Source organism: Equus quagga, chromosome 14, assembly GCF_021613505.1.
Source record: "Equus quagga isolate Etosha38 chromosome 14, UCLA_HA_Equagga_1.0, whole genome shotgun sequence".
NCBI classification, from domain to species: Eukaryota; Metazoa; Chordata; class Mammalia; order Perissodactyla; family Equidae; genus Equus; species Equus quagga.
Genome location: NC_060280.1, coordinates 32,660,925 through 32,686,959, shown reverse-complemented (window position 1 = coordinate 32,686,959; position 26,035 = coordinate 32,660,925). Strand labels below are relative to the sequence as shown.

At 45.7% G+C, this 26,035-nt stretch overlaps 1 protein-coding gene across 6 annotated transcripts in view; it reads left to right on the top strand.

Moving 5' to 3' along the window:
- The window catches only part of TENM4 (teneurin transmembrane protein 4), a 727,387-nt gene that overhangs the window by 691,084 nt on the left and 10,268 nt on the right, over nt 1-26,035 (top strand). For all 6 annotated transcript variants that reach the window (XM_046686180.1, XM_046686184.1, XM_046686179.1 and 3 more), the window contains 4 exons: nt 10,762-10,934; nt 15,789-16,024; nt 19,704-20,000; nt 21,456-23,070. In XM_046686180.1, coding sequence (XP_046542136.1) covers nt 10,762-10,934; nt 15,789-16,024; nt 19,704-20,000; nt 21,456-23,070 — 2,321 coding nt within the window. The remainder of the gene's footprint in view (nt 1-10,761; nt 10,935-15,788; nt 16,025-19,703; nt 20,001-21,455; nt 23,071-26,035) is intronic.

Below are 26,035 nucleotides of genomic sequence, written 5' to 3'. Positions count from 1 at the left end.
AACAAGTCGGTGCACTCAATTAGTTCCCAAGGTCACTCCCTCCAACCCCAAACTGAATGCTTACCCATCACTGCAACCATTACTCTCAACCAGCCCTGAAATCTAAAACCATTTCCTACACCTCTGCCAGAAAGGATCCCGTTCCCCACTCCCTGTCTTCTCTGATGAAATATACAGCCATAGCTGATGTTTTATGAAGAAGGAAAAGTTAGTACCATTGCTTTTTATAAAATAGCATTTGGAATTCCAAAGTATCCCCTTAATAGCAGTTCTCAGGAGTAGAAGATAAAAGCCCTAAAATAAAAAAGAGAAACTTAATTTTTTTGAGACCCTACCGTGTGCCAGGCTCTTTCCCATTTAATCTTCACATCAACCTCAGATAGTAGGAATTATCAGCCACATTTTTACAGAGGAAGCAATTGAGGCACAGAGAGATTAGGTAACTAGTGTAAAATCACACGGTGAGTACATAGTGAAGCCAGGACACCAGTCCGTGTTCTTTCAACTACACTGATTGGGTTCACCTAAATTCTTTGTAACTTATCTGTATGATAGGGATTAAAATAGTATCTATTTCATAGGGATAGTCTAAGGTTCCAAATTTCAGTGACATAACACATGGAATACTCCATGTCTGACTCAGCATAAGTACTCAAGTGATAGCTGTTGTTGCTGTTGTTGTTATTATTTGAAGCAGTGTTAGTAGCAGTACCAGTAATTACAGAAATGTTGTTTGCACATGAAAGGTATGACCCAGGAGCAGCTGCAAGTAAACTAATCAAAGGAGCAGACAGAAGTTGTAATTGAAGGAGGTAGGAATTAGAGGGCAGACCAGAAGAGCAGAGTCAAGTGTCAAGTCTCAAGGATCAAGGTATGATTGAGGAAAGAGGTCAGGTCCCTGAGAATCCAAAATGGGCTGAAAAAGGAAAATGGTTCAGCTCAGATTGTAAACAAAGGGGAGGGTACCAGACAGCTATTTTCACTGGATGTTTACCACGCGACTCCGGGCAGGCTGGCTGGCATCCAAACCCACGTCTTAACTAGACAGAAATAATGCCTGCCCTACCCCATTTCAGGGCCATTATGAGGATCAAAAAACAAAAGAAATACTAAAAGTGAAAATATTTTGCAAACTATGAAGCTCCCAAGAAGTGAGGGCATGATGTTGTTGTCATTATGGGGCATCTTAACACAGATTTGGACAGATTTTTGTCAATACGCCATTGCTCTAGTGAACTTTCTGCTCTTAGCTCCATGAGACAGCTTAGTGGATTCCAACCCAAATACTCTAATATTTTTAAAAAATCAACCCAGGCTTGCCTGTGACATGGGCTATTACTGAAAAAAGTTCTAAGTTGGCTTTATCGATCCTCTCAGCAGATTCAATAATACATCTAACATAAACATCACACACTTCAGAGCAACCTCACTTAAAGACTGCCCTGTTCTGGGGAATCAAGGTTACTTTCCTTCCCTCAGCCCACAGGTCTGCTGGTAGAAAACCTCAAAGGAGCCTGTAACGTAGTCCTCATCTCCAACGTGTGGCATCATTCATTTCAGCCCTGGGCTCCTATGCAGATGGCATTTGGTGGCTAAGAAAATGGCCTGATAAGCTTGAGGTTCCAAAATTGGCTTGCTGAGTGGGCATGAGCAACCATCTCTCCTGTAGGAAAAAGTGGCTCTGGCATCCCCTGGTGCCCTGTGATAGCCCCCCTCATTCCTACGCTCACACTAACCACTGTGAGACCCTGACTAACTTCTCTCTGTACAAGCTTAGGGCTTACAACCTAGTAGGTGCTCAGTAAATATTTTATGAATGAAATGTAAAGTCGAGAGGGAAGGGAGATAAAGAAGGGAAGAGAGAATATGCTGTAGTGAGAAGAATACTAGATTTAAACCCAAGCTCCAGCACTATCCATGCTCCCGGCAGGAAATAGGATTCAACTCAAGTGGTTCAAATGAAGAAACTTGGCTTCCAGGTTTTGCTTGAGGATGTAAGAGCTTAGAAAGAGCATCGTTCCCAACTTCCGATGAAAATAAGCCAGACAAATGGCAAATTCATGAGTTTTCCTTGAACTCCTTCTCTGAGGTCACGGGGCAATCAACTGGCCAAATCCAAGGAAAGACAGACTGCTGAAGAGAAAGACAAGATGTGAGCAGTAGCTTCCCTGGGGTAGGTGCAACCAGTCACGCATAAGAAAAGTTCAGTTAGGGTGGTTCCCAAATTTATAAAGGCTAAGTGTGTACTGGCAAGAGAGTATGAAGCCCTTGGAGGCTGCAGACATTGGGAGGGTCCACATCCTCTTCAGAACTTTTCTCCACAAACCCCACCGGGTACTGGCAGAAAAGAGTGGAGAAAGATTTAGGAGAGTGTTCCTTGTGTAGACCTGGGGGAGGGGTACAGCAGCTGCTGAGGGAGGAGCACGAATATCTGCCTGCTCCACCCAGACCCGTCTCACCTTATCTCCTACATGGAACAAAAACCTTAATCTGTGAAGAGGGAGGCAATAGCAGTATCCTCTGCAGGCACTAGTGGAAACCCACTGCAGCTGAAGGAAGGAAGAAAAAAAATTTAAACTATTGCTAGGAGAGGAGCAGGAGTATGGAAGAGGCCCATAACTATAGCCTGAAAAGGGGCAGGAGCATGGTAGAGGCCACACTCCTGAGACTCAGGGACACAAGCATAGGTAAGACTGGGGCTTAATCAGAACAACAGAGAACTCTCTCATGCTTACCACCCACGACCACTAGCTAAAATGCTAAACATAACTATGAAAAGCAGAATCCTACTAGGAAAGAGATAAGAAAGGGACAAAGACATGGAAAGAGATCCTTTCGAAGGCCCAGCACACAGAGGAGGGGACCTAAAGCTGAAAATGGAGTAGACATTGAGAAAAAAACTTGGGCAAACCAGTTTTGCACCCTAAACACAAGGTATTGTCACTGACTAATTGCCTGGAGGAACTCAAGGGTGGGTTCCAGAAGCATTTAACTGTTTAATAAGATGCAATCATCAACCACCCTGAACCAGACAAGCCCCACCCCAAGAGCAGCCCTATGACCTTCATCTCATTTTTAATGCTAAGATCTCCTCTCAGGGAGGAGCTTAGGCCTTATTACGCTACCCGGCAGTGTATGTGGAAGCATGTTTTCCAACTGAGCCTGCACAAGCAAATACCCTCCTCTCCCTTTTGAATATTCATCCTCTATCCGAAATAAAAGCTCTCTGCTTCCCTTTGTTCAGGGACACCATGACTTTGGAAATGATTCTATGTGGCCTCCTATTTGCTGCAAATATATCCCACTTTATGTGGCAGCTACTTCTGGTGGAGAGTCTGATTTAACTCACCAGGAGGCAAACGCACTTTGGTTTTGGTAACAGTATTGCTGGAGGAATTTAAAGCCTATGATGTGCTAAGGTTAACCATAGAAACAACCAACTTCAAAGCCAGCCCAAGTCCTAATTAAATTAACTCGAACGCCCTCACCAAACTCATCTCCATTTCCAGGCATAAAACCTGTTACCTCCGTCTCTACTATGCTACACAAGATGTAGCACTTTCAACTGGATATACAAAAAGGAAAGAAAAAGCAACATACTCCCAAGAGACAAAGGAATCATCAGAATCATGTTCAGATGTGACACAGATGTTGAAACTATCTTTTAGGAAATTTAAAATAACTGTAATTATGTTAAAGGCTCTAATGGAAAAGGTGAAGAATATGTGAAATCAGATGGATAATTTCAAAAGAGAAATGGAAACTATAAGAGAGAATCAAATGGAAATGCTAGAAATGAAAAACATAATTACAGAGATGAAGAATGCCTCTGGTGGGCTTGTCAGTAGACTTGACACAGCTGAGGAAAGAAGGTGAGTCAGTAGAAATTTCCAAAACTGAAACACAAAGTGAAAAAAAAGTGAAAAAATACAGAGCAGGACATCTAAGAGCTGGGGGACAATATCAACTGGTCTAGAATACATGTAATTGGAATTCCAGGAGAAGAGAGAAAGAACAAGGCAGAAGAAATATTTGGAGGAATAATGGTCAAGAGTTATCCCTAGTTAATGACAGACACCAAACCACAGACCCAAAAAACTCATAAAATACTAAGCAGATTAAATACACATACACACACATCTAGGTATATCATATTAAAACTGCTGAATACAAAACAAAAAGAGAAACTCTTGAAAGCAGCCAGGAAAAAAAAAAAGGCATTTTATACAGAGGAGCAAGGATTAAAAATTACAGCTGACTTCTCATCAGAAACCGTGCAAGCTAGAAGACAGAAGTGCTGAAAGGAAAAAAAAAAAAAAACCCTGTCAACCCAGAATTCTATACCCAGCAAAAATATCTTTCAAATGAAATGTTATAGAGGTGTAGGCAGGGATAAGGGAACCAAGAAAGGATGGTGAGGCACCCAGGCACTAAAAATGGTGAACAACTATGGTCAAGCCTCAGGCTAAAGGGCAAGGCAGAGAAGGTATAGGGTGTTACCACTGAAGCCCATTGGGAGCTGTAACCATGAAGGGGAAGCCATCTGGTAGAAGCTGTAATTGTGGATAGATGCAGCCACTATTAGAAATATGGTACTAAAGGAGATAGAGAGTGAGTTGCAACTTCTCCTCTTGACCTTCAATCTCTTACCAGTGCCTGCCATTGACTGGAATCCAACCAGAAGCAAGAAAGCAAGAGGGCCTCAGTGATGCAGTCTGCAGGGGTCAGCCCTTCTGGGCACAGAGAAGGGCAGAGAATGGATCTGAGGGGAAAAACAGAGAATAACAACCACAGACACTGACTGGCTCTATGACATTGTACACACTCGTGGCAGAGCCGGGATTTGATCCCAGATCTACCTGTATCTTAAGCATTTTCCGTCAGATGCATTACCTCAAATACATCAGTGAGAGATAAAACCTACAGTGGTAGGATGGACTAGATCTTGGAAATCCTCAAGGCTAGAATTCATTGCTGGGACTTAATTCTATAGGGAATGGGCAGCAAGTACAAGTTTTTATTGCAGAAGCCCAAAAGTTCCCTGGCTCTGATACAGTCTGAGAGTAGCTAATGATGTAGTGATGCCATCTATTATAGTGACCTGAGGCCAAGAGAATTATTGGTGTGCATGGGCTGTGAACTCTAATTATTCACAGAAGATACAGTGTCCAATTCTTCTTGTTGATGATGGTGTTGTTTGAAACAATCATAGAAGTTATAAAAATCAAATCTTTATTTCCCAACCAAAAAGTCTCGATCAGCAAAAAAAGTTAGCATCAGAGAGGCAATCTGGCATTTTCCTTGCCAGCTGCGCATAGTAAGTGGCTTGAGAAGTGAAGTATTGAGTGTGAAGAAGAAAGCCTTGCAGTGTGTGTGAAGAAACCCTTTAGCAGTCCTCTTCTGAGAGCCAAGTTCACAGCAACCATATGAATGTTTTATGTGTTTTCTTTCCCCATGCTCCAAAGATGCTTTAGGAAAATGGAGTGAAGAAAAGTCAGTGGAAGGAAATAATGAAAAGCCAATCATGTGGCCCTCTCTATCATACCCTGGAATGGGGGCTTGCCATCACTGCAAAGTCAGTCGCAGTGGTACAAAGCAAAGCATCTTGAAGAGAAAACTGTCAGTCTTCTTGATCCACTTGAGATTTCCAAACACAGTTTTTTCTTTAACATAGCGATGAACATGAAGGTTTTGATTTGAAACAGCATCGCTTTATGGGAAGACTGATGAAAGAACACAGACTGTAAAGTCAGACAGACCTGACTTTGAATCCTATTTGTCTGCTAGCTGTGTGATCTTAGGCAAGTTACTTATCCTTTCTGAGCCTCAGCCTCATGAACTGTGAAATGACAGTGATGATGCCTACCTCAAAAGATGGTTATGAGCCCAGTGCTTGGCACCTAAAAGGTACTCTAGGAATATTAGTGAACTTTCCCTTCTTCATATGGAAGTGACAGGTTAAAGGGGTGGAGTTCTTAGTTATTCTTAGTCCATATCTTGAAAAAACAATGTCTACTATTTATTTATTCATTCATTCATTCATCCAAGAAATATGTATTGAGTACCTTTTATATGCTGGGTACTCCTCTAGGCACTGAGAATATAGACAAGGTACCCGTCCTCATGGAGCTTGTATTCCAGTGGGAAGAGATAAACAAGAAACAAGTAAACACATAAGCAAGATAATAAGTATAACGAAGACAATAAAATAAGATAATGTGACAGAGATGGGAGAACCCGTCAAAAAGGGTGATCACAGAAGGCCTTGCTGGAGTGATAACATCTGAACCAAAACCTGAGTAATGAAAAGAACTAACCATACCTAGATTGGAGGGAAGGACAGTCGCTGTAAAGGGAACAGTAAGTGTGAGCCTCCCGAGCCTGGCTTGAGCTTGGCATGTTTGGAGAAGAGAAGGAGAGGTAATAGAATGCAGGAAGTACGGGGGAATAGGGTTCAAGGTGAAATCAGGAAGAGAGGCGGCAAGGAGTAGGTCCTTCAACCAACCTTCATTCACGTTATTGAGCCCCTACTATATGCCACGTACCCCTCTAAGTTCTGGGGATACAGCAGTGACCAAATACAGTCCCTTCTTCCCTCAGGGAGTTGACAGGGAAACAGAACTGAGTGCCCATCCCCGAGGGTAGGTGTAGAGCCTGGATTCAAAGCCTAGACTGTCTGACTCCACAGGCCTTCCCACACCAACACGTTCCTTGCATTCCTCTTGGTTAGAAAGAAAGAAAATTTGCCACTAATAAAGGCATGACAGACATAACTAAGCCTTTGTCCTGAAGTCACCCAGTCATGGATCCAGGGTCTAAAGCAGCCACTTGGAATCCAGAGAGTGCAGAGAACTGTCCCCCAGCACCTCGTTGGGCAGTGCCAGCCCCTGTTCTCATAGCATCTTTGTAGTGGGAAGAGAAAGGGCTCCCCCGAGGGGGCCATGGGGCAGAGGTGTTCAAGATCCAGGGGATGGGCAGCTCCAATTCTTCCCTGCAGAGGCAGAAGCAAGGGTGTTCTGATGGGCTAATCACAGGTATTGATCAGGCAGCAGGGAGATCCAGTGGCATTTCTCAAGCTCTGGAAGGCACTGAAATGAATGAATAGGAGACAAGAAAATTCTATCAATTGGCTGTTCTATTTGATGTTCATTTAATTAAGACATTCAGTCCTTCTAATGGAAAATGTGAGGAGTGGAAATTACTGTTTTTTGGCCATCTCATATAAAATGAAAACCAGATCTTGAAGGCATGGGGCCTTTTCATTGTATCTTCTTCAGGCTCAATTTAATTATGTATTACAGGCTATCTTCAATAATAGTTACAATTGTCTGCCTTTATGCAAGCCGCTTTCTGTCTTGAAGACTAAAACTCTGGGGAGAGGCCTATGGAGATTGCTAAAGTATCATTTAGTGAAGACGGTTGTGTCTGTATTTGTGCATTCAGCGGATGTTTATCATGTCCCTACTGTGTGTCAAGCCTCTGTCAAGTCCCGCAGGAGGTAGCATGTGAATGAATCATGGTCCCTCCCAACAGAGCAGGAAAAAGGCTTCACACATCCAATCATGCATTCCTTTATTTGTTCAGCCAACATTCCCTGCCTGTCTTCTGTCTGCCAGTCCCACTGCTGGGGAAGCTGAGATGGACAGAGCCAGTCCTCCAGGGCCACATTGCTGGCAGGTGGTGGAATCCAGAGTCCCAGTCCAGCTGTCTGACTCCACAGCCCTGTCCTGACTCAAGCACTCCCGGGCTGAAGTGGGAGACAATTTGTACATCAGCTGTTACAATGCAGGGGACACAGTCTGTGATGGAGCTGTGCCGGAGTATCCCTGGGAGAAGAAGGGACGGGAGAGACCAAGGAGGGCTTTATGAGATGGCCTTGAGCGAGGCCTTCTTAGAAGCAGTACTGAAGTGACATCTGACCCTTAATTAGTAATCTATCAAGTCTTATTTGTAAGGCTCCTTAAGTCCTTTTTAAGTATCTTGAATGGTATAATAAAATATTTTTTATCTGGTTAGGTCAGGAAATTAGATAGTCTGAATAAGTAGTCTCATTAATAAAGAGTGTGTACATGGATAACAGGTATTCACAGAACCAGACTAGCACAGCATACCCATCCCGTGAAACTGTGAGACCAAAACAGATCTTCCTATTGATTTAAAAGAGGACTCGGGATCCGACAGGTCTCAGGTACTCATAGACCACAGATAAAAAGTTAAGATGACCAGGACAGAGCCGGTTTTGGAGGGTCTTGATTTGGGGCTCAGGGATTTGGGGTGCCCCAGTAATATTTTACTGAAAAAGCCTGGAGATTGATATTGGCAGATGTCCCATAAGTGAGACCCTTCCACAAATGCCAGTAATTTAAAAGGTCCTCTTCCTCAAGATGGCCATGAGCTCCCTGTATATGGCATTACTTGGGTTTTCGCAGCACTTTTCTGATTATGAAAATAATCCATTGTTAATTATAGAAAATCTTAGGAATATAAAATATAAATAAGCAATTAAAATCACCTGTAATTCTACCTTCCAGAGAGAATCACTGTCAACGTTTTTGTGAAAATCCTTCCTGTTCAAATTTTCAGCAACCATAAAGGGTCAATAAGAACCTAGAGTTAAAGGGAGCAGAGTGAGGGAGTCTACCTTGGGACAAACATTGTAGATCTTTACCCCAAAGATCTTTGCCCCCCTTCCCAGCAGCAATCTCTCAGAATCCCTCCCTCACCTGGCTCAGAGGGGCCCTCTGCACTTTTGACCCTCCAAGCCAGGTTGCAGGCTACCCCGTCACTCTCCACTAAGGCAGACTGAACTTTTCTTATGAGAACCTCACTTAATACTATGGGAGAAAAATGAGAAATCATGATAGGAAACAGGTTTCCAAAGCCCTTTAACTGCCCAGAGGAGAGCCTAAAGGACTGATACAGGCCCACAGCCTTGCCCCACCAAGCCCAGGCCTGAGGTATGTGGTAGAGACCACTGAGTTGCTCGCCATCTTGGAATGGGCTTCTGTTCCCCTTCCTCAGGCCTCAGCAACAGAGAGATTCAACTTTCCCAAAGCCCCTTGGCCCTTCCCCCAGAGCTGGAGTCAAGGACTGGGAGGTTTTGTTCAAAAGACCATTACCAACACCTCCTCTTTGGCAGACTGTGCCAGGGACATTGTAAAGAGTGCCATGATCAGTACCAGGCACAGGGAGAGAAGGAGCAGGCAGATGGCAGAATCCATGCAGCACTCAAATCTGACCCTGAGCAGAAAAGTGCTCAGCGAAGGCCTGCCTAGCCCCACCCACCAAGTCTCACCTGAAACCATAGACGGTATAGGACCCAGGGGTCCCGGCAGGAAGCCAGGCTCAGCTGAAGGAATCACAAGAAGAGCCAGGATGGAGCTGAACTCTCGGGCCTTTCATTTCACTACCCTTAAAACCCTCAGGGGGCCAGAGGCCAGCTTTATCCCAGGAGTAAACGCAAAGCAGGAAAAAAAGTCCAGTAGGAAGACCCAGAGTAACTGGGGGAGACATACGTGGCTGGACCCACGCTGTAAGCTTGAGCATGAGTAGAAGTCAGAAATACTGACGTGAATGAGGAACTTTTCCCCCATTCACATGCAAGTGCAAAAAGGCTAATTAAACCTACCTTTTTACACTTCAGCCTCCCAGAACTAAAATGTTAATAGCTGACTCCTTGCCACCTCCCAAGCATTCTGCAGCAGGTGGGAGAGCACACACAATGGATACTTGCAAACGGACAGTACGGAAATGCCTGTGGAAGACAGAGAAGCAGGTGGTGGCTTGGAAGCAGATAGACCTGAGTTTGAATTTTGACTTACCACACTTACTAGCTGTGTAACCTCAAGCGGGTGACTTCACTTTTATGAGCCTCAATTTCTGAGCCTTCTCCAAAAAGGAGATAATATATATCTTTTAGACTAGTTGTGAGGATTAAATGAAAGAACGTATGAAAAGCGACTAGCACCATATCTGGTACATTGTAGGTGTTCAATAATCTTAGGTATTTCTTTTATTATTATCAGGAGAATGGGAAAGAGAATTAAGATTCAATTATGATGCTTCAGAAAGACCACACCAGAGCAAAGCAGTGAGCTCTGAAAGCTGCAGATACATAGCTGCTTGGTGCCAGATGTGAAATCTAGATGGGCAGAGGTTGCAAGAGCCCATTTCTCTAGCCTGTTTATGTGGCAGCAGAGTCCTGGTTTGAAGTCAGAGTCCCTTTTCTCAGGATCTGTAGCTTCCTAGAAGCCCCATCTCTAGTGTTGTTCAGGAAGAACCTGTATAACCACTTCTTGGGGGTTTTGAGAGGGGATTCAAGCACCAAGTTTGACCACTTCCCCTCTGGGAGTCCTCCCCATGTGCCCCCCCGGCCCCCCACCCCAAGACTCTGGGTCAGCAGTCTCATATGGCCACTAGCATCTCACCCTCCATGGGTGAATATTAGTTTATAGCTACAGGGCACTTCCAGGTGTTCCTTACAGTGATCCTGGGAGGTAGGCAGAGCAGGGGTTATCATCTCCACTTCCTGGAATTAGGAAAGGGAGACTCAGAGAGGTAATTCATTTGCCTGCAGTTGGATATCAGCAGATGGAGTCGTATCCTGAAACCTATGTGCAAGGAGATGAAGGAGGCATGGAAATATATCTGACCAGAGAGAAAAGCAGACCATGCAGCACGGTGGGATAAGGCAGAATGTGCCGAGTTCCAGCTATAGCAGCCTTATATTTCTGTTACTCAGAGCCACCCCTTGGTTTTCAGGTATGACAGCTTTGGCCGCCTGACAAATGTGACCTTCCCTACTGGCCAGGTGAGCAGTTTCCGAAGTGATACAGACAGCTCAGTGCATGTCCAGGTAGAGACCTCGAGCAAGGATGATGTCACCATAACCACCAACCTGTCTGCCTCAGGTGCCTTCTATACACTGCTGCAAGGTAAGCCAGGTGGGGCTTGGGGACTTTGAGGCAGAGGGATGGGGAGACCCCTTTGGAACAGGATGACACAAGAAACAAGTTGCTACTGGAGCTGCCCAAGAACAGGAAAGCATTACAACTGGTTTCTCTCTGTATTGCCACCTAATTTGCAAAACACACCAGCCTGAGTCCTGTAAATTCTCCCACAGAAGCTTCAGAGTAATATTTCACTGTTTCATCCTATTATCATTAGAACAAAGGGTATAGAATCCATTAGCTGCTAATCCAGGTGACCTCACTATTCTGCCATCCTAATGGCTCCCAGATTAAAGACTTACTCTCACACTGGTGCAAGCGAAGACAAAGGACAAGAATAATTACACCTGATTATGAAAGGGGTTTGGGCGTGGAGAGTCCTTCCTGAAGCCCAGGTGAGAATGGCTTGTGCCTCTGCTAGGATTCCATAGAGAAGACATCCTTCTTCTCTGCATGCACCAAGTAATCCCTGATGTGAGCTGATCTTTTAGCATCAGGTAAATCACAACGGTGAAACATGATGAAATGTGGTGGTGAATTGTTTGCCTCAATTGTTCTCATGGAACGTAGGTGACCCGGGGTGGGGCTTGCAGCTTTGTTGGACTTAGTAAGCATGAAAAATAAAAAAAGGAAGCTGGGGCCAGCCCTGTGGCACAGCGGTTAAGTTTGCACATTCCACTTGGCTGGCACAGGGTTTGCCGGTTCAGATCCCGGGTGTGGACATGGCACCGCTTGTCAAGCCATGCTGTGGCAGGCGTCCCACATATAAAGTAGAGGAAGATGGGCACGGATGTTAGTTCAGGGCCAGTCTTCCTCAGCAAAAAGAGGAGGATTGGTGGCAGATGTTAACTCAGGGCTAATCTTCCTCAAAAACAAAAAAAAGAAGCCATCACCAGGGAAAGCCTTGCTTGATTCCCAACCCCTCATCCTCCAGCTGGTTTTTTTATACTCCCAAAAGCTTTGACACAGAGTAGTAAAAAGAGCCTTGGGCTGAGAGTCAGAGACACCAGATCTAGTCCTGACCCTGCCACCACCTCACTGTGGCCCTCGGTTCTCTTCTCTGGGAACAGAAAGCAAGTTGAAGCCATGTGGAATGGTGTGGGGCAGTTCAAAGAGGAGTTCTGGTGTAGACAGCCCAGGGCCCCTATGCCTGCCATGCCAGTTCCTACCTGCATGAGTTGGATGGAGTCACTCTTCTCCAAGCCTCAGTTTCTGGGTCTGGAAAATGGGGCTGAATTTCAATACCTGTCTCATAGGGTTGCTCAGACCATTTCTTTAGACAACATACATAGAGTGACCAGCAGGGGCCCGGCACATAGTATTGCTCAGTAAGTACTTGTTGGATTAATTAACTAATTAATTAAGAGGTAGTTTGGTTCACTGTAAGGAAATAACTATATTTTCACAACCACTTTTACTCCCAAATGTAGTCCTATGCCTTTAAAAAAGCTCCAAGAACAATAGCAGTTCTCAGTCAAAGAAAGAGAAACCAAGTTCCGGAGTTCCTTTCCCACCAAGCACCCTTAGCAGTGGGTTGGGGCACGCCCCAGGCATCTATGGTCTGACGGGTTATTGCCAAGAGGAGGTGCCGAGCCCGAGCCAGCCAGGCTGTGCAGGGCCACTGGTTCCTCAGACAGCTTGTCCTGCAGGCCTGTTTTCTTCCCTGTGGTTGAGAATTATCTCGTCCACTCCCTACCTCTAAGCTGGCTTTGAGCATTTTCCTCAAAAGTTAATGCAGGCTTTCTTATATTTGGACAACTTTTTTAAAATCAGAAGTGCCACCTTTCCTCAGTTTTAAAATGTACCATCCATTTAATAACAACTCTTCAGGTGAGGGGGGAAAGGACGCTGCTCGAAATGTATACAAGGACTGAAGACACATTCCAATTCCAGAAACATTAAAATGTGAAAAGGAGAAGTACATCTTGGAATCCAGGAAACATGGGACCTGTTTCTCCTCTTTGGTACCTGTGCCAAGCTCCCTTTCCTCCTTTCAGACCAGGCTCAGATGCTCAGTTTTGTAGCCGCCCCAGTAGAATCTTTGTAAAAAACTCTTTCAGTTTCATCGTACGTCTGAACTATGGGAAGAAATAAGAAGTAGCCGCTAATGAGCAGCGGCCTTGGGAAGTCACGGCTCACATTAAATGGGGATCGTTTGAGATGGGCCTCTACAGACGCTGTTCCATCCAGAGTCACCGTTAATGGACATATGTGGATTCAGCAAGAAGCAGCTTTAAAAGATAAATTGACACAGCCTTTTCCACTGTTCAAAGGAAGTGAAATACAGATTGTCAGTGAATAATGCCTAGCAAGTTTGAGGCAGATTTTAGAATTCTGTGTGTGTGAGAAAGGGAGAAAGATGGAGAGGGGAGGGAGTCGGGGAGAGAGGGGCCGATCTGATGTTATTCCACCAGGCAAGATTCAGTGAGGGTTTCCTACAAAAACTACATCCTTATTGCTTGACGTAGCCTGGAATATATCTAGTTCAATGCAGCAAACATGTACGGACCTCATGCAATAAGAATAATAATGATAGCTAACATTTTGGAGCACTTATTTGGTATGAAATATATCGTTAGCATTTTACATTCATAGGCCTATTTAATTCTCACAACAACCCTCTGAGGTAGGTATTATTAATTTCTTCCTTTTTCAGATGAAGGCACTAAGGCACCAACAGGTTAAGTAGCTGATCCAAAGTCACACACCTAGTACGGTATTTGGACCCAGACAAATAGGCTCTAGAACCCATTCTCTGAACCACTAATCTAAAGGCAATGGGGAGCTACTGAAGGACGATGATCATACTATAAAAGTTTGCTATGATAGGTGTGGAAATGGCATGGTGGAGATAAGAGGAGAGACACCAAGAGATATACGTGACAATGACTAGCACAGTGCTCGGCACATAAAACTGGTAATGCTGACGTTTACATAACACTTACCGTATGCCGAGTACTGTTCTCAGCTCTTCATGTGTGTTATCTCTCAAATTCTATGAGGTGAAGGCACAATTATTATCCCCAGTGTACAGATGAAGAGACAGAGGCTTGGGAGGTCAAAGAATTTGCCCAAGGTCGTAAAGTAAGAGAGTGGCAGAGCTGGGACCTCAGCCCAGGTGGTCTAGCTCCAAAGCCCATGCTCTTGATCCCTGCACAGTAGTGCCTCTCACAGGAAACACTGCGATATTTGAGAATTGGGTCAACATCAGAGTGATAAACTCTACACGCCCCAGATGCAAGACCATTAATGAGGCCCATGAAGAGGCTAAGAGTTGTGTAGGAAGGGGAGGCATTCGTTCTGACCAGAGGAACAGGAGAAGCTTCTGGGAAGAGATGACATTTAAGCAGAGCCTCGAAGGAAGGACTTGGGCTGGCATTTATTGAAGAGAGGGGCAGTGCAGACAGAGCAACGGCCAAGGAAGGGAAAGAGGCAGGAGAGCACAGCACAAACTCAGAGATACTGTTTCCACTGGAAAAGAACTCAGTGTGCGTTTACAGCTGAAATTTACTTTTTTCTCCAGAAGTTTCTTTTATCTAAAGATCTGAATTAAATGTTTTAATCAGATTTAAAATTTCAAAATCAGATCTATTTTTTTTGAGGAAGATTAGCCCTGATCTAACATCTGCTGCCCATCCTCCTCTTTTGTGCTAAGGAAGACTGGCCCTGAGCTAACATCCGTGCCCATCTTCCTCTACTTTATATGTGGGACGCCTGCCACAGCAATGGCTTGATAGGCAGTGTGTAGGTCTGTACCCGGGATCTGAACCAGCAAACCCCAGGCCACCAAAGCAGAACGTGCGAACTTAACCACTGCACCACCGGGCCGGCCCCAAAATCAGATCTATTTTTAATTCATTGTCACATATACATATATGTCATATATATATGTCAATGATTTAAAATATATATATGTGGCATTCTGTCAGTGGTTTAAGTATTGGAGTCATCTTTTACCTGGTTATAAGGAACACTGTTACCCTAGTATATATCAAGAGCCTTAAAAATGTTCAACACTTTACTCTAGTAATCCTACTCTTAGTAGTCAATTTTTATTAAATAACCCAAAATGAAGACATTGAATTATCCAAAAAATATATTTTTCAATTGAGATACAATTCACATACCATAAAATTCATTCTTTTAAAGTATACAGTTCAGTGATTTTTAGTATATTCACAAAGTTGTACAACCATTACCACTATCTAATTCTGGCAAATTTTTATCACTCCGAGAAAGAAACCCTGTACCCATTAGCAGTCAACCCCATCCCCCTCTCCTCACTAATCTACTTTCTGTTTCTATGAATTGGCCTATTCTTGGTATTTCATATAAACTGACTCACACAATATGTGACCTTTTGTGTCTGACTTCTTTCATTTAGCATATGTTTAAAATATATTTATTTGCAGTGCTACTTGTAATTATGAAAAACTAGAAGCAATCAAAATATCTATGTGAGGGCTGGTTAAATAAATTATAGTATTTCCGTAAAGTGGAATACTATGCAATTATTAAGAAAGGAGTTTATGAAAAATATTCAACAATGTAATACAATGATCAGTGAAAACCTATAAGCAACTGTTTTAAACTATCAATGTATTTGGAAATATCCTAAAATCTAGGAATATACCAAAAATATTTACAATAGTTTTCTTTGGGTTTTGAGATTATGGATGATCTCCATATATTTTCCTAGTTTTCTTCAATGATAATGTATTGTTTCTATAGTTGGAAAAATAAACACATTTAAAAGCCACACCACTGCCTCTGCTCTACACACACTTCCCTCCATCCTTGTCCCTTCTGAGCAGAGTCTGTCCCTCTCCTCTCCCTCAGACCAGGTCCGGAACAGCTACTACATTGGGGCGGATGGCTCCCTGCGGCTGCTACTGGCTAATGGCATGGAGGTGGCACTGCAGACGGAGCCCCACCTGCTGGCCAGCACCGTCAACCCCACTGTGGGCAAGAGGAACGTCACGCTGCCCATCGACAATGGCCTCAACCTGGTTGAGTGGCGGCAGCGCAAGGAGCAGGCTCGGGGCCAGGTCACCGTCTTTGGGCGCCGGCTGCGGGTGAGCAAGGCCTCCAAGCAGGTCTCGGCCCCTGGAGGCAGCTGGGTCCTGGGGGAGAGAGTGAGGAGGAGTCTGGAGAACGGGGTTCTGTTCTTGAAGCTGTCCCTGGGGGAGAAAGTGTTCCTGGGCCCTCAGTTTCCTCATGTGCAAACGAGGGAAAGTAAAGTAGGAACCACATGTAATAAGTGTCTCATGCGTCTTTCCAGTGCTTACTTTTCACTTGTTACTGGTGGAAACATCGCTAGCTTTGGTGTTACTCAGGTCTAAATTGGATTTTCAGCGTATATTCCTTCCCTGAGTGAATTTGGGCAAATCTGTCATCTCTTAAAACCTCGATGTCATTATCCATAAACTGGGGAAGATAAAACCAATTTTACAACTTGCTACAAAGATTAGAAAAACTATATAAAGTGCCTCCTATAGAGCCTATAAAGAGACTCCTACAGATCTGGCACATAGTAAGTGGTCAATAATATCCACTCTTGTTGTTACTGCTAGTCTTCTTACTATTATTGTTACTACAATTCCTAATACGGCTGAAAATTCAGTTTAGCTGTTTGGAACCTAAGCCACTTCTCCACTTTTTCCAGGCAATCATCCTTCCTAAATGAGTGAAACAACTCCCACCATAACTGTCACTGCCAGTGGGTTGGCCTCTGTGATCTGGCATTTCAGAGTGCTTTTCAGTATGTGGGTGCCCTGAACCAGCCTTTTCTCTGCCTCACTCCGGTGTTTCTGTAGAGTCTGGCCTCTGACCCTGGGCCCCATTGCCCGGATTCTCTTCCCTCCAGGTTCAGAAAGGAAGGCGGTGGGAAGAGTAAAAGGGAAGGAACCATCCCTGGCTTTCAGCCCAGCGCCCTGCAGACCACAGGTGCTCTCTGTAGAGACTTACTGAGCTGAAGGGAGCCACAGAACTGAGCCAGGTGTTCCTGACTCCTAAAACCACAGCATGCTCATGCAACATGGCTGGGGTTGTCTTGAGCCCCCGGCCCTTCGGCAAGAAAGTTCCTTTCAGCCCCTTTTTGATACCTGGGACAACCAAAGTCCAAAGAGAAAAAGGGGTTTTTCCAGACTCACATAGGTAGAGGCGGTAAAGACTAGGCAATAGGCACCCTGTCTCTTAGTTTAATTCCCACAACAGATAGAGAAACAGTAAGTGACTTACCCAATATCACACAAATAGAGCCAGAAAACCAGGCTTCCTGTGTTCCCTCAACAGCCAAGAACTCTAGCAATAATCTAACGTGGGAAACAGCCTTCCTCCAGCTCCCCAGCTGTGTTTGGTCGCTATGGCCTGCCCCCATCTGTGGCCTCACTGAGCCCCTGTCTGAATTCTCCAGGAGCCCCTCACGCACATCTGAGGCAATGTGCTAAATGGGAAGTTTGACCTGAGTTTGATTGCTGCCTGGGCTGTGTGTGTAGCCTTGAGCAACTCCTCTGAGCCTCAGGTTCCTCTGCAGAAACAAGATAATATATGCAAAGTACCTAGCCCAGTGCTGGTAGACTCCAGGTGCTCAATAAACGGCAGCGATTAGTGCTATTAGGACTTCCTCTCTGCCGTGTGAACTGGACCAAAAGTTTCCTAAGCTTTAATTGGCCCCTCTCCCCGCCTGAGATTAATGGCGCTCCAGTCGGGTGGCTGCATCTCCATGTCCTCCCAAAATAAATGGCCACCCACAGTGGCGGCATGTGGAATTAGAATGTTAGCTGGGTGCGCCTCCCCATAATGGAGCTCATTTTTTATACAACTGGGAACTTTTTTAATAAAGAAAGATGTAAAATAATCTTATTGCCGCCACTGTCGAACACAGGAAGCATTAGGCGGTTCCCCAGTGAGCTGCTTAATTCAATTTTATTAATTTTGCCACAGAGGTATAGCTCCCCTTCACAAGGGGCCCTCTAGGGGATGAGGGGGCAGCTGGCTAGGTGGCACTACCTTGGGGGAAGTCACAGGCGAATTTCCAAAAGATGCTTTAAAAAGGCCCCCGTCATTGTTGGTGGTACAACCCTGTGCCTTCCTTTGTCCTCTCGGCAAACAACACAGCTTCAGCCTCCAACACCTCTGATTTTTCACGGGAATTGTCTGCCACACTGTTTTTGCTTCTGCAATTGTGTTTGATTACCCCTGGGAAGGCAACCTTATTATAACCAGGCCGTTCACAGCTAAAGTCATCTCAGCATCGTCATTATAAATCCTTATTTTCAAGGCTTTAGAATTTGTTTGGGGAGAAGGAGGAGACACACGTCTCTACTTCTTCTGAGAATGACTGTGATCATTTGCTGTCATTTAATGGAAATAATTGCAATCATTAATTCAGCACCTTCTATGGGCCCAGCACTCCACTAGGCAATTTACTCAGGTTTCTTCAATCCTCACGACAAGCCCTGTTTTGCAGAGGAGGAAATTGAGACTCAGAGAGGGAAAGGCACTTCCCCAAGTTCACAGAGAAAACTTGTCACAGAGTTGAGGCTGGAATCCTGGCCTTAATTCGAAACTCTTTCTTACCACACAGAGCCCCAGGGGGCCTTTCATTACCTCCGTCTACGTGTACAGTTTTGCCCCATGTGACCTACGTTGTCTGCTTTCCTCTTGGGTCTTCCTTACTACTTGTCACACTTAACCAGTGACTAATGGAAGAGTCAGAAAATGTGCCCAAATGCCCCAGGAGGCCAGGCACCAATTAGAGGGAACTAGCATTTTGGCTTCAGAGTACCTGGCAGCGTTTCAGGGGCAACCAGTGCCTAAGGGGTGGATCCAATATAGAAACAGGCCTCAGAAGTATATTTCTTTATTAAAATACCAAAAACCCTGACTTATTGCTGCCCCTGTGGGAGCCCTGTATTTCTCACTCTGAAAGGAAATTGAATTAGATGCTGACCTAGCAGCCCAGGTGGACAGCATACAAGGGGCTCCTGATCTTGGAGGCAGGAGAAAAATGTTCCAGAGCTAAGACTGTGTCCCCAGGCAGCCCATAGCCAGAGAAGTCATCCAAGATCAAACACACACTGTCTCCCAGGGCCTCAGGAAAAAGAAAAAGAAGATGCTTTGGGAGCTGACCAAGGTGACTGGGAAGCCCTTATTGTCGGGGCAGAGGGCAGGAGAGACCCCAGAGGGGATAGGAAATCCAAACCCCAAGAAGGGTTGGACTCTCTCGGAGGGCCAGTGAGCATTTGTTGGCACATTGCAGTGGTGAGAGTCAAATCCAGACTCAGTCACTCACCAGCTGCAAGATCTGGAGCACATCCCTGCACGTCCCTGAGCTTTGGTCTCCTCAGTGTCAAACGGCACAGTGTCTGGCACATGAGAAATGAGGTCAGGCATTGATTTGTTGGGCCCACTTGGCCTCTCCCTTTTTAGGAGGGAGTTAAGAAGGACCTGCCTTTTTGTCTTCATTTAGAAGAGTCACATTAGGAAATGATATGGATCATCTTTAGTAACAGTTACTATTTGCGGAGTATCTACATTGTCTTTATTCTTACAACAGCCCTATGTAATTGGCATCATTATTCCCATTTTACAGATAAGGAAACTTCACAGAGCTGACAAGTGACAGAGCCACGACCCAAACCCTTGACTGTTGACATCTATGACCTAGCTGCCTCCTCTACTCAGGAGCTTCTCAGACCAAAGTTCTCAATGTCCAGATTAACTTTGTCTTTCCTCCTCCCCCTTCTCCAGGTTCACAACCGGAACCTCTTGTCTCTGGACTTTGACCGTGTGACACGCACAGAGAAGATCTATGATGACCACCGCAAGTTCACCCTCCGGATCCTGTATGACCACGCAGGGCGGCCCAGCCTCTGGTCACCTAGCAGCAGGTTGAATGGCGTCAACGTGACGTACTCCCCAGGGGGCCACATTGCTGGCATCCAGAGGGGCATCATGTCTGAGAGAATGGAATATGACCAGGCGGGTCGCATCACATCCAGGATCTTCGCTGATGGGAAGACATGGAGCTACACGTACTTAGAGAAGGCAGGTGTCTGTCTCCCTCCATCACTGGCCTTGCCATATAGAGGCCAAACATTGTGGCTCAAACCATAGCCAAGCCCAGCCTACTGACCTCAGTGGGATAGATCTGACCTATGTGGTCTCCAAAAGGAAAAGTTCAGAAAAATCTCCAAAAGAGGGCCTGAGGGTCCTGAGAGGCATCTGGATGGATCATGGTGGTGGCATGGCAGGTGGGGGTCCTGGAGCAGGAGAATGTGAAAGTCCCATCTGATCAACTGGAGCTAGGAATAGACTCAAATACTAACGGGACTTACCAGGCAGTATGGGAGTCCGGAGCCAGGCAGAGGTCTGCTCTCAGGTCTAGGGCACAGGGTGTGATCTGGTCACAGAGGACAAGGCAGAGGCACAGGGATCAGTAGTTAGGCAGGAGGTGCTTAATCCTGAGCTTTGAGGGCTGGGCATGGCCTTAGCAAATCCCTTCTGCTTCAGGTCAGGATTCATTTCATTCCAGGGGCTAGGAATCAGGAAGGGCTTGAAATCAAAAGTTGGTCCCAAATAGGAGAAAATGGTAGCTTTGATGCCTAGATATCTCTAGGCCTGTTCTCTGCTGACTCCTTCCTGAAACAGTCTACTTCATGCCCCAGTTTTAGGACCCAGATCCTTGCTTTCTTTCCTCCTCCTAGTTACCTATCCAAGGCCTGGGCTCTGCTTGCTTTGTGGTCAGTCTCCCCTACTCTGTGCTGGGTGAGCATCTCTGAGAGCAATGCTCAGTGGTGGTGCTCAGGGAGAGCTTGGAGATCATCCAGCCTACTGAAAACCAAACCCAGAGCAGGAAAGAACTTTCCCAAGACCACCAATGGTCCCTTGTGAGAAACCAGGTCTCCCCATTCCCATCACAGCCCACCCCACGGTGAGCTTATGACCTCTTACTACGTAAACAATGTGAAGAGCCTTAAATGCCCTTCTCAGACATGGTCTTTATCCTGTAGGCCAAAGGGAGTCCACAGAAGTTGTTCAGTAGGCAATAGACATCATCAGACTGTGTTTTAGGAAAGTCATTCTTGCTTGAGTAGGAAGATTCATTTGAGAAGGCATCTGGAGGAGGGAAGCCAGGAAAGAGGCTGCTGCAAATACTTTAGGCCAGTGCTCCCAACCTTTCTCACACCCCATCACGCACTAAAATCATCATTTTTGTACCACACAAAGGGGCAATCAGACAAGGCTGCTCACCCTAAGAAAGCAAATGGCCTGAGTGCTCTGGGGCCCCAGGCCCTGCCAGGGCCAAGGGCTGAGAGAAATCCTTATCTTAGCACATCTGTTCCCCATTGCAGTATCCTATGGCACATTGGTTGGAAAGCTCTGGTTTGGGAGAACCACCGGTTTCCTTGGCCTTTCATTCCTTTCCTGTAAGTCTTGGACACACAAACCTACCCTTCCTCCCACACCCTCCTCTCACTCTTGGTTTTCCTTTCCCTCCAGTCCATGGTGCTGCTCCTCCACAGCCAGAGGCAGTACATCTTTGAGTTCGACAAGAATGACCGCCTCTCTTCCGTGACAATGCCCAACGTGGCCCGGCAGACGCTGGAGACCATTCGCTCAGTGGGCTACTACAGGAACGTGTACCAGCCCCCTGAGGGCAATGCCTCAGTCATCCAGGACTTCACTGAGGATGGGCACCTCCTCCACACCTTCTACCTGGGCACTGGCCGCAGGGTGATATACAAGTACGGCAAGGTGTCAAAGCTAGCCGAGATGCTGTATGACACCACCAAGGTGAGCTTCACCTATGATGAGACAGCAGGCATGCTCAAGACCATCAACCTACAGAACGAGGGCTTCACCTGCACCATCCGCTACCGTCAAATTGGGCCCCTGATCGACCGCCAGATCTTCCGCTTCACCGAGGAAGGCATGGTCAATGCTCGCTTTGACTACAACTACGACAACAGTTTCCGGGTGACCAGCATGCAGGCTGTGATCAACGAGACCCCGCTGCCCATCGATCTCTATCGCTATGACGATGTATCAGGCAAAACAGAGCAGTTCGGGAAGTTTGGTGTCATCTACTATGACATTAACCAGATCATCACCACAGCGGTCATGACCCACACCAAGCACTTTGACGCATATGGCCGGATGAAGGAAGTGCAATATGAGATTTTCCGCTCTCTCATGTACTGGATGACCGTCCAGTATGATAACATGGGGCGAGTAGTGAAGAAGGAACTAAAAGTGGGACCCTATGCCAACACCACCCGCTACTCCTATGAGTACGACGCTGACGGCCAGCTGCAGACAGTCTCCATCAACGACAAGCCGCTCTGGCGATATAGCTATGACCTCAATGGGAACTTGCACTTACTAAGCCCTGGGAACAGTGCACGGCTCACCCCACTAAGGTATGACCTCCGTGACCGCATCACTAGGCTGGGTGACGTGCAATACAAGATGGATGAGGATGGCTTCCTGAGGCAGCGGGGTGGTGATGTCTTTGAATACAACTCAGCTGGCCTGCTCATCAAGGCCTACAACCGGGCTGGTGGCTGGAGCGTCAGGTACCGCTACGATGGCCTGGGGCGGCGGGTGTCCAGCAAGAGCAGCCACAGCCACCACCTGCAGTTCTTCTATGCAGACCTGACCAACCCCACCAAGGTCACCCACCTCTACAACCACTCCAGCTCTGAGATCACATCCCTCTACTACGACCTGCAAGGACACCTCTTTGCCATGGAGCTGAGCAGCGGTGATGAGTTTTACATAGCTTGTGACAACATTGGGACCCCTCTTGCTGTCTTCAGTGGAACAGGCTTGATGATCAAGCAGATCCTGTACACAGCCTATGGGGAGATCTACATGGACACCAACCCCAACTTCCAGATCATCATCGGCTACCACGGTGGCCTCTATGATCCGCTCACCAAGCTTGTCCACATGGGCCGACGGGATTATGATGTGCTGGCTGGTCGCTGGACTAGCCCAGACCATGAGTTGTGGAAGCATCTTAGTAGCAGCAACATCATGCCTTTTAACCTCTATATGTTTAAAAACAACAATCCCATCAGCAACTCTCAGGACATCAAGTGTTTCATGACAGGTGAGGATCGGGGCTCCTTCAAAGGGCAGGACTACTACTGCTCTAGTCATCTGACAAGACAGCCTTCCTTGAGAAAGCTGATATGGGGGAACAGGAAACGTTAACTTTCTCTTAGAGCCGCGTCTTTCAAAGTACAGATGAGGAAGCACTAGTTCAGAGAAGTGCTCTGGAAAACCGCTTCTGGCATCAAATCAACCTGACAGGGCAACCACCATTCTTAAATTTTCATAACAGTTTTCACCTTATGAAAGGCTCTGAGAAGTCCTGTAGTAAAGAGAAATCTTTAATATATTTACCCACTGTTTCTCAAACTTACTTGACCATGAAACTAATATCTCACTGGGTGCATCCCTTAGAGTATACTTTGGGAGTTTCTGACCCAGGGATAAGGCTGCTATGAGTCCCTGATAAGTTGGGTGAAGGTATGGCTAAAAATAATAATAATAATAATTCAGTTATCTTATTTGGGATGATGTAATAGAAAATTCAGACTTTGGAGACAGAAGTAGGTGAAGCATCCACCATTTCTAAGCTATGACGGTCACAAAAATTACTTAACTCCCCTGAATTCCAGTTTCCTGATCTGTAAATTGAAGTCGGAATACCTACCCTGACTCTGGCACATTAATATTCATACTGTAAATCATAGAGCAACCACTGAAAAATAAAATAAAGGCATAGCTAATTAGTCAATAGTGGACATAAAATGAAGACTGAAAGATATTCAGTCCAAAGAGGGTGAGAAAAAAAGAGCAAAGAACAGTTGGACAAATAGAAAAAAAAATACTTACCCAGTAGCATGGTTGCAGGGGGAAATGAGAGACATTTTATAACCTGCCTAGCACTATGGTGGCTCACGTTGGTTGCCTTTCCTCTACCCTTTGATTTAAAAGGTGGGCTCTGCTTTCTACTATTCTAAAACCAACTTGAGCATAAAGTCTCCTATAGGTCACACATGCCAGAAATGTCTCCAGCAGCCACAGTCCTCCCAGCAAGCAGCCACTCCCAAGCTAGCCACAGAAGACCTCAAGAGTTGGAGCAGCTGTGGGGATTCAGGTCTGGATAAAGCCAGCACTTTCTACAGAACAGAGTTTGTGGTGGGCAAAAACTGGACATATCCCACCCTCGCACACCTGGTGGTCTCCTCATCTTTTGTCCTGTGACACAATCCTCCTGCCGCCTATTTTAAGGCAGTTTCATTCATTCAACAAGGGCCTCTCCTGTGCAGCCATGGTTTTAGGACTGAGGATAAAAAGATGGTCCCCGCCCTCCAGGAATTCACACTGCAAGAGGGGAGACAGACAACTGTTATCCAGTGTGAGGGCCCATGATGGAGATTTGTACTGATGGCCATTGAAATACAGGAGGCATGACTGGCTCTGCCCAGGGAGCAGCTGATATTTGAGGCCTGCTTATGAGTGGACATTCATCAGGTGATGGAGAGAAAGGCAGTCCAGGGAGAGGGGACTGCACATGTAAAAGGAGAGACAGCAACATGTGCAGCTCACTCGAGTGCCCCTTAGGGACGTGGCTTCCTGGCCCCTAAACTTGGTAGTCCAGTCTGGACCTTGTTTCTGTAGACAGCAATTGGAGGATTCCTCTTTCGGGGAACAATTCCAGGTGGTCATGTTGAGAGCAGGAGACCCAAGAGTGGGGAAGAAGGGAGAACACAGTGATGGGCAGGTGTGACGCAAACACACCTGGGGCCTGTGGATGCATAGGAATATTCCAGCTAGGTTTCACAGCATTCACCATGCTCAACTTGCTGCCAGCCCCAGATAAGCTTAACAGATTGAGAGGACATTTCCATTACATCTGCCTGCATTAAGCATGCCACCTGCCTCCCCTCCAGTGAGTTTCCTGTGAGATGCGTTGGCAGGTTACTGTAGCTGAAAAAAAAAAATGGTGCAAAAAAAAATTTTACTGCTAAAAACCAAGATGCTACTCACTTCTCACTAAACCTTACCTTTTAGCTTCCACTGGGCTACATGCAACCTCATTCACATCCAGCAACAACAATAAAAAGAGTATCTTTTTTCCAGAAATTTCAGGACTCTTGAGATATACTCTAATTAGATAGGCTTAGGTCACATGACAGCCCCTGAACCAATCACTGTGGCTGGGGAGATAGAATGCACTGATTGGCTTAGCCTAGGTCACATGGTCCATTGCTGAACCCTTAGGTGGAGTCAGCTTCTAAAATGGATACCCCAAAAAGGAAGAGTGAGAAGGCAGAATGGATGCTAGGAAGGCAACCAAAAAATGTCCACCACAGATAGGTCAGATACACTCTTGCGTTTAAACCTCACTGGGAGGCTGTGAGATGGGGACCACTGACCCATTTCCAGAGGAGGAAACTGAGGATTAGAGAGAACTAGGAAGTGGCAAGGCTGAGTTAGAATTCTGTTTTGACTCCAAAATCCTCATTCTTGGATTCAAAATTCACTTTGTAAAGTGCAAAGCTGTGTGCACGTGAAAGGGGTTATTATGCTGCATCACCATCCCAGACGGCCCCACTGAAGTCTGAGGCACACAGGTAAAGGGGAGCTTTGAACCTGAGGGAAATGTCTACCTCTGATGTCATAAGAAGGAAGAATAAAATTCCCAACCCTTCAGAAAAGCACTATAGAGAAACCAACGAATAAATCAATTTTCAGCATTTTTCCTAAAGGCATAATGAAAGTTTCCCTCCTTCCATCACTTATAATTAAGTCCCAGCCCTCTTAGCAGCCTTCTAGTTTCCTGGGAATTTGCAGTATTCCTGATAGAAGCTTTCCTTTGCAACTGCAGATTCAGATGCAAGTTCTCAGCTTCAGGCAAAATGGCTTTGTAGGCTATTTTCCTCCCTGTTCTGTTTGTTTTAATTTCCCAAAGAACCATCTGCCTAGATTCATAGAATGGGAGATTCTTAGAAACTCAGTGAGGAAAGGGACTTTAGAGAAAAGCTGGTCCAAGTGCCTCATTT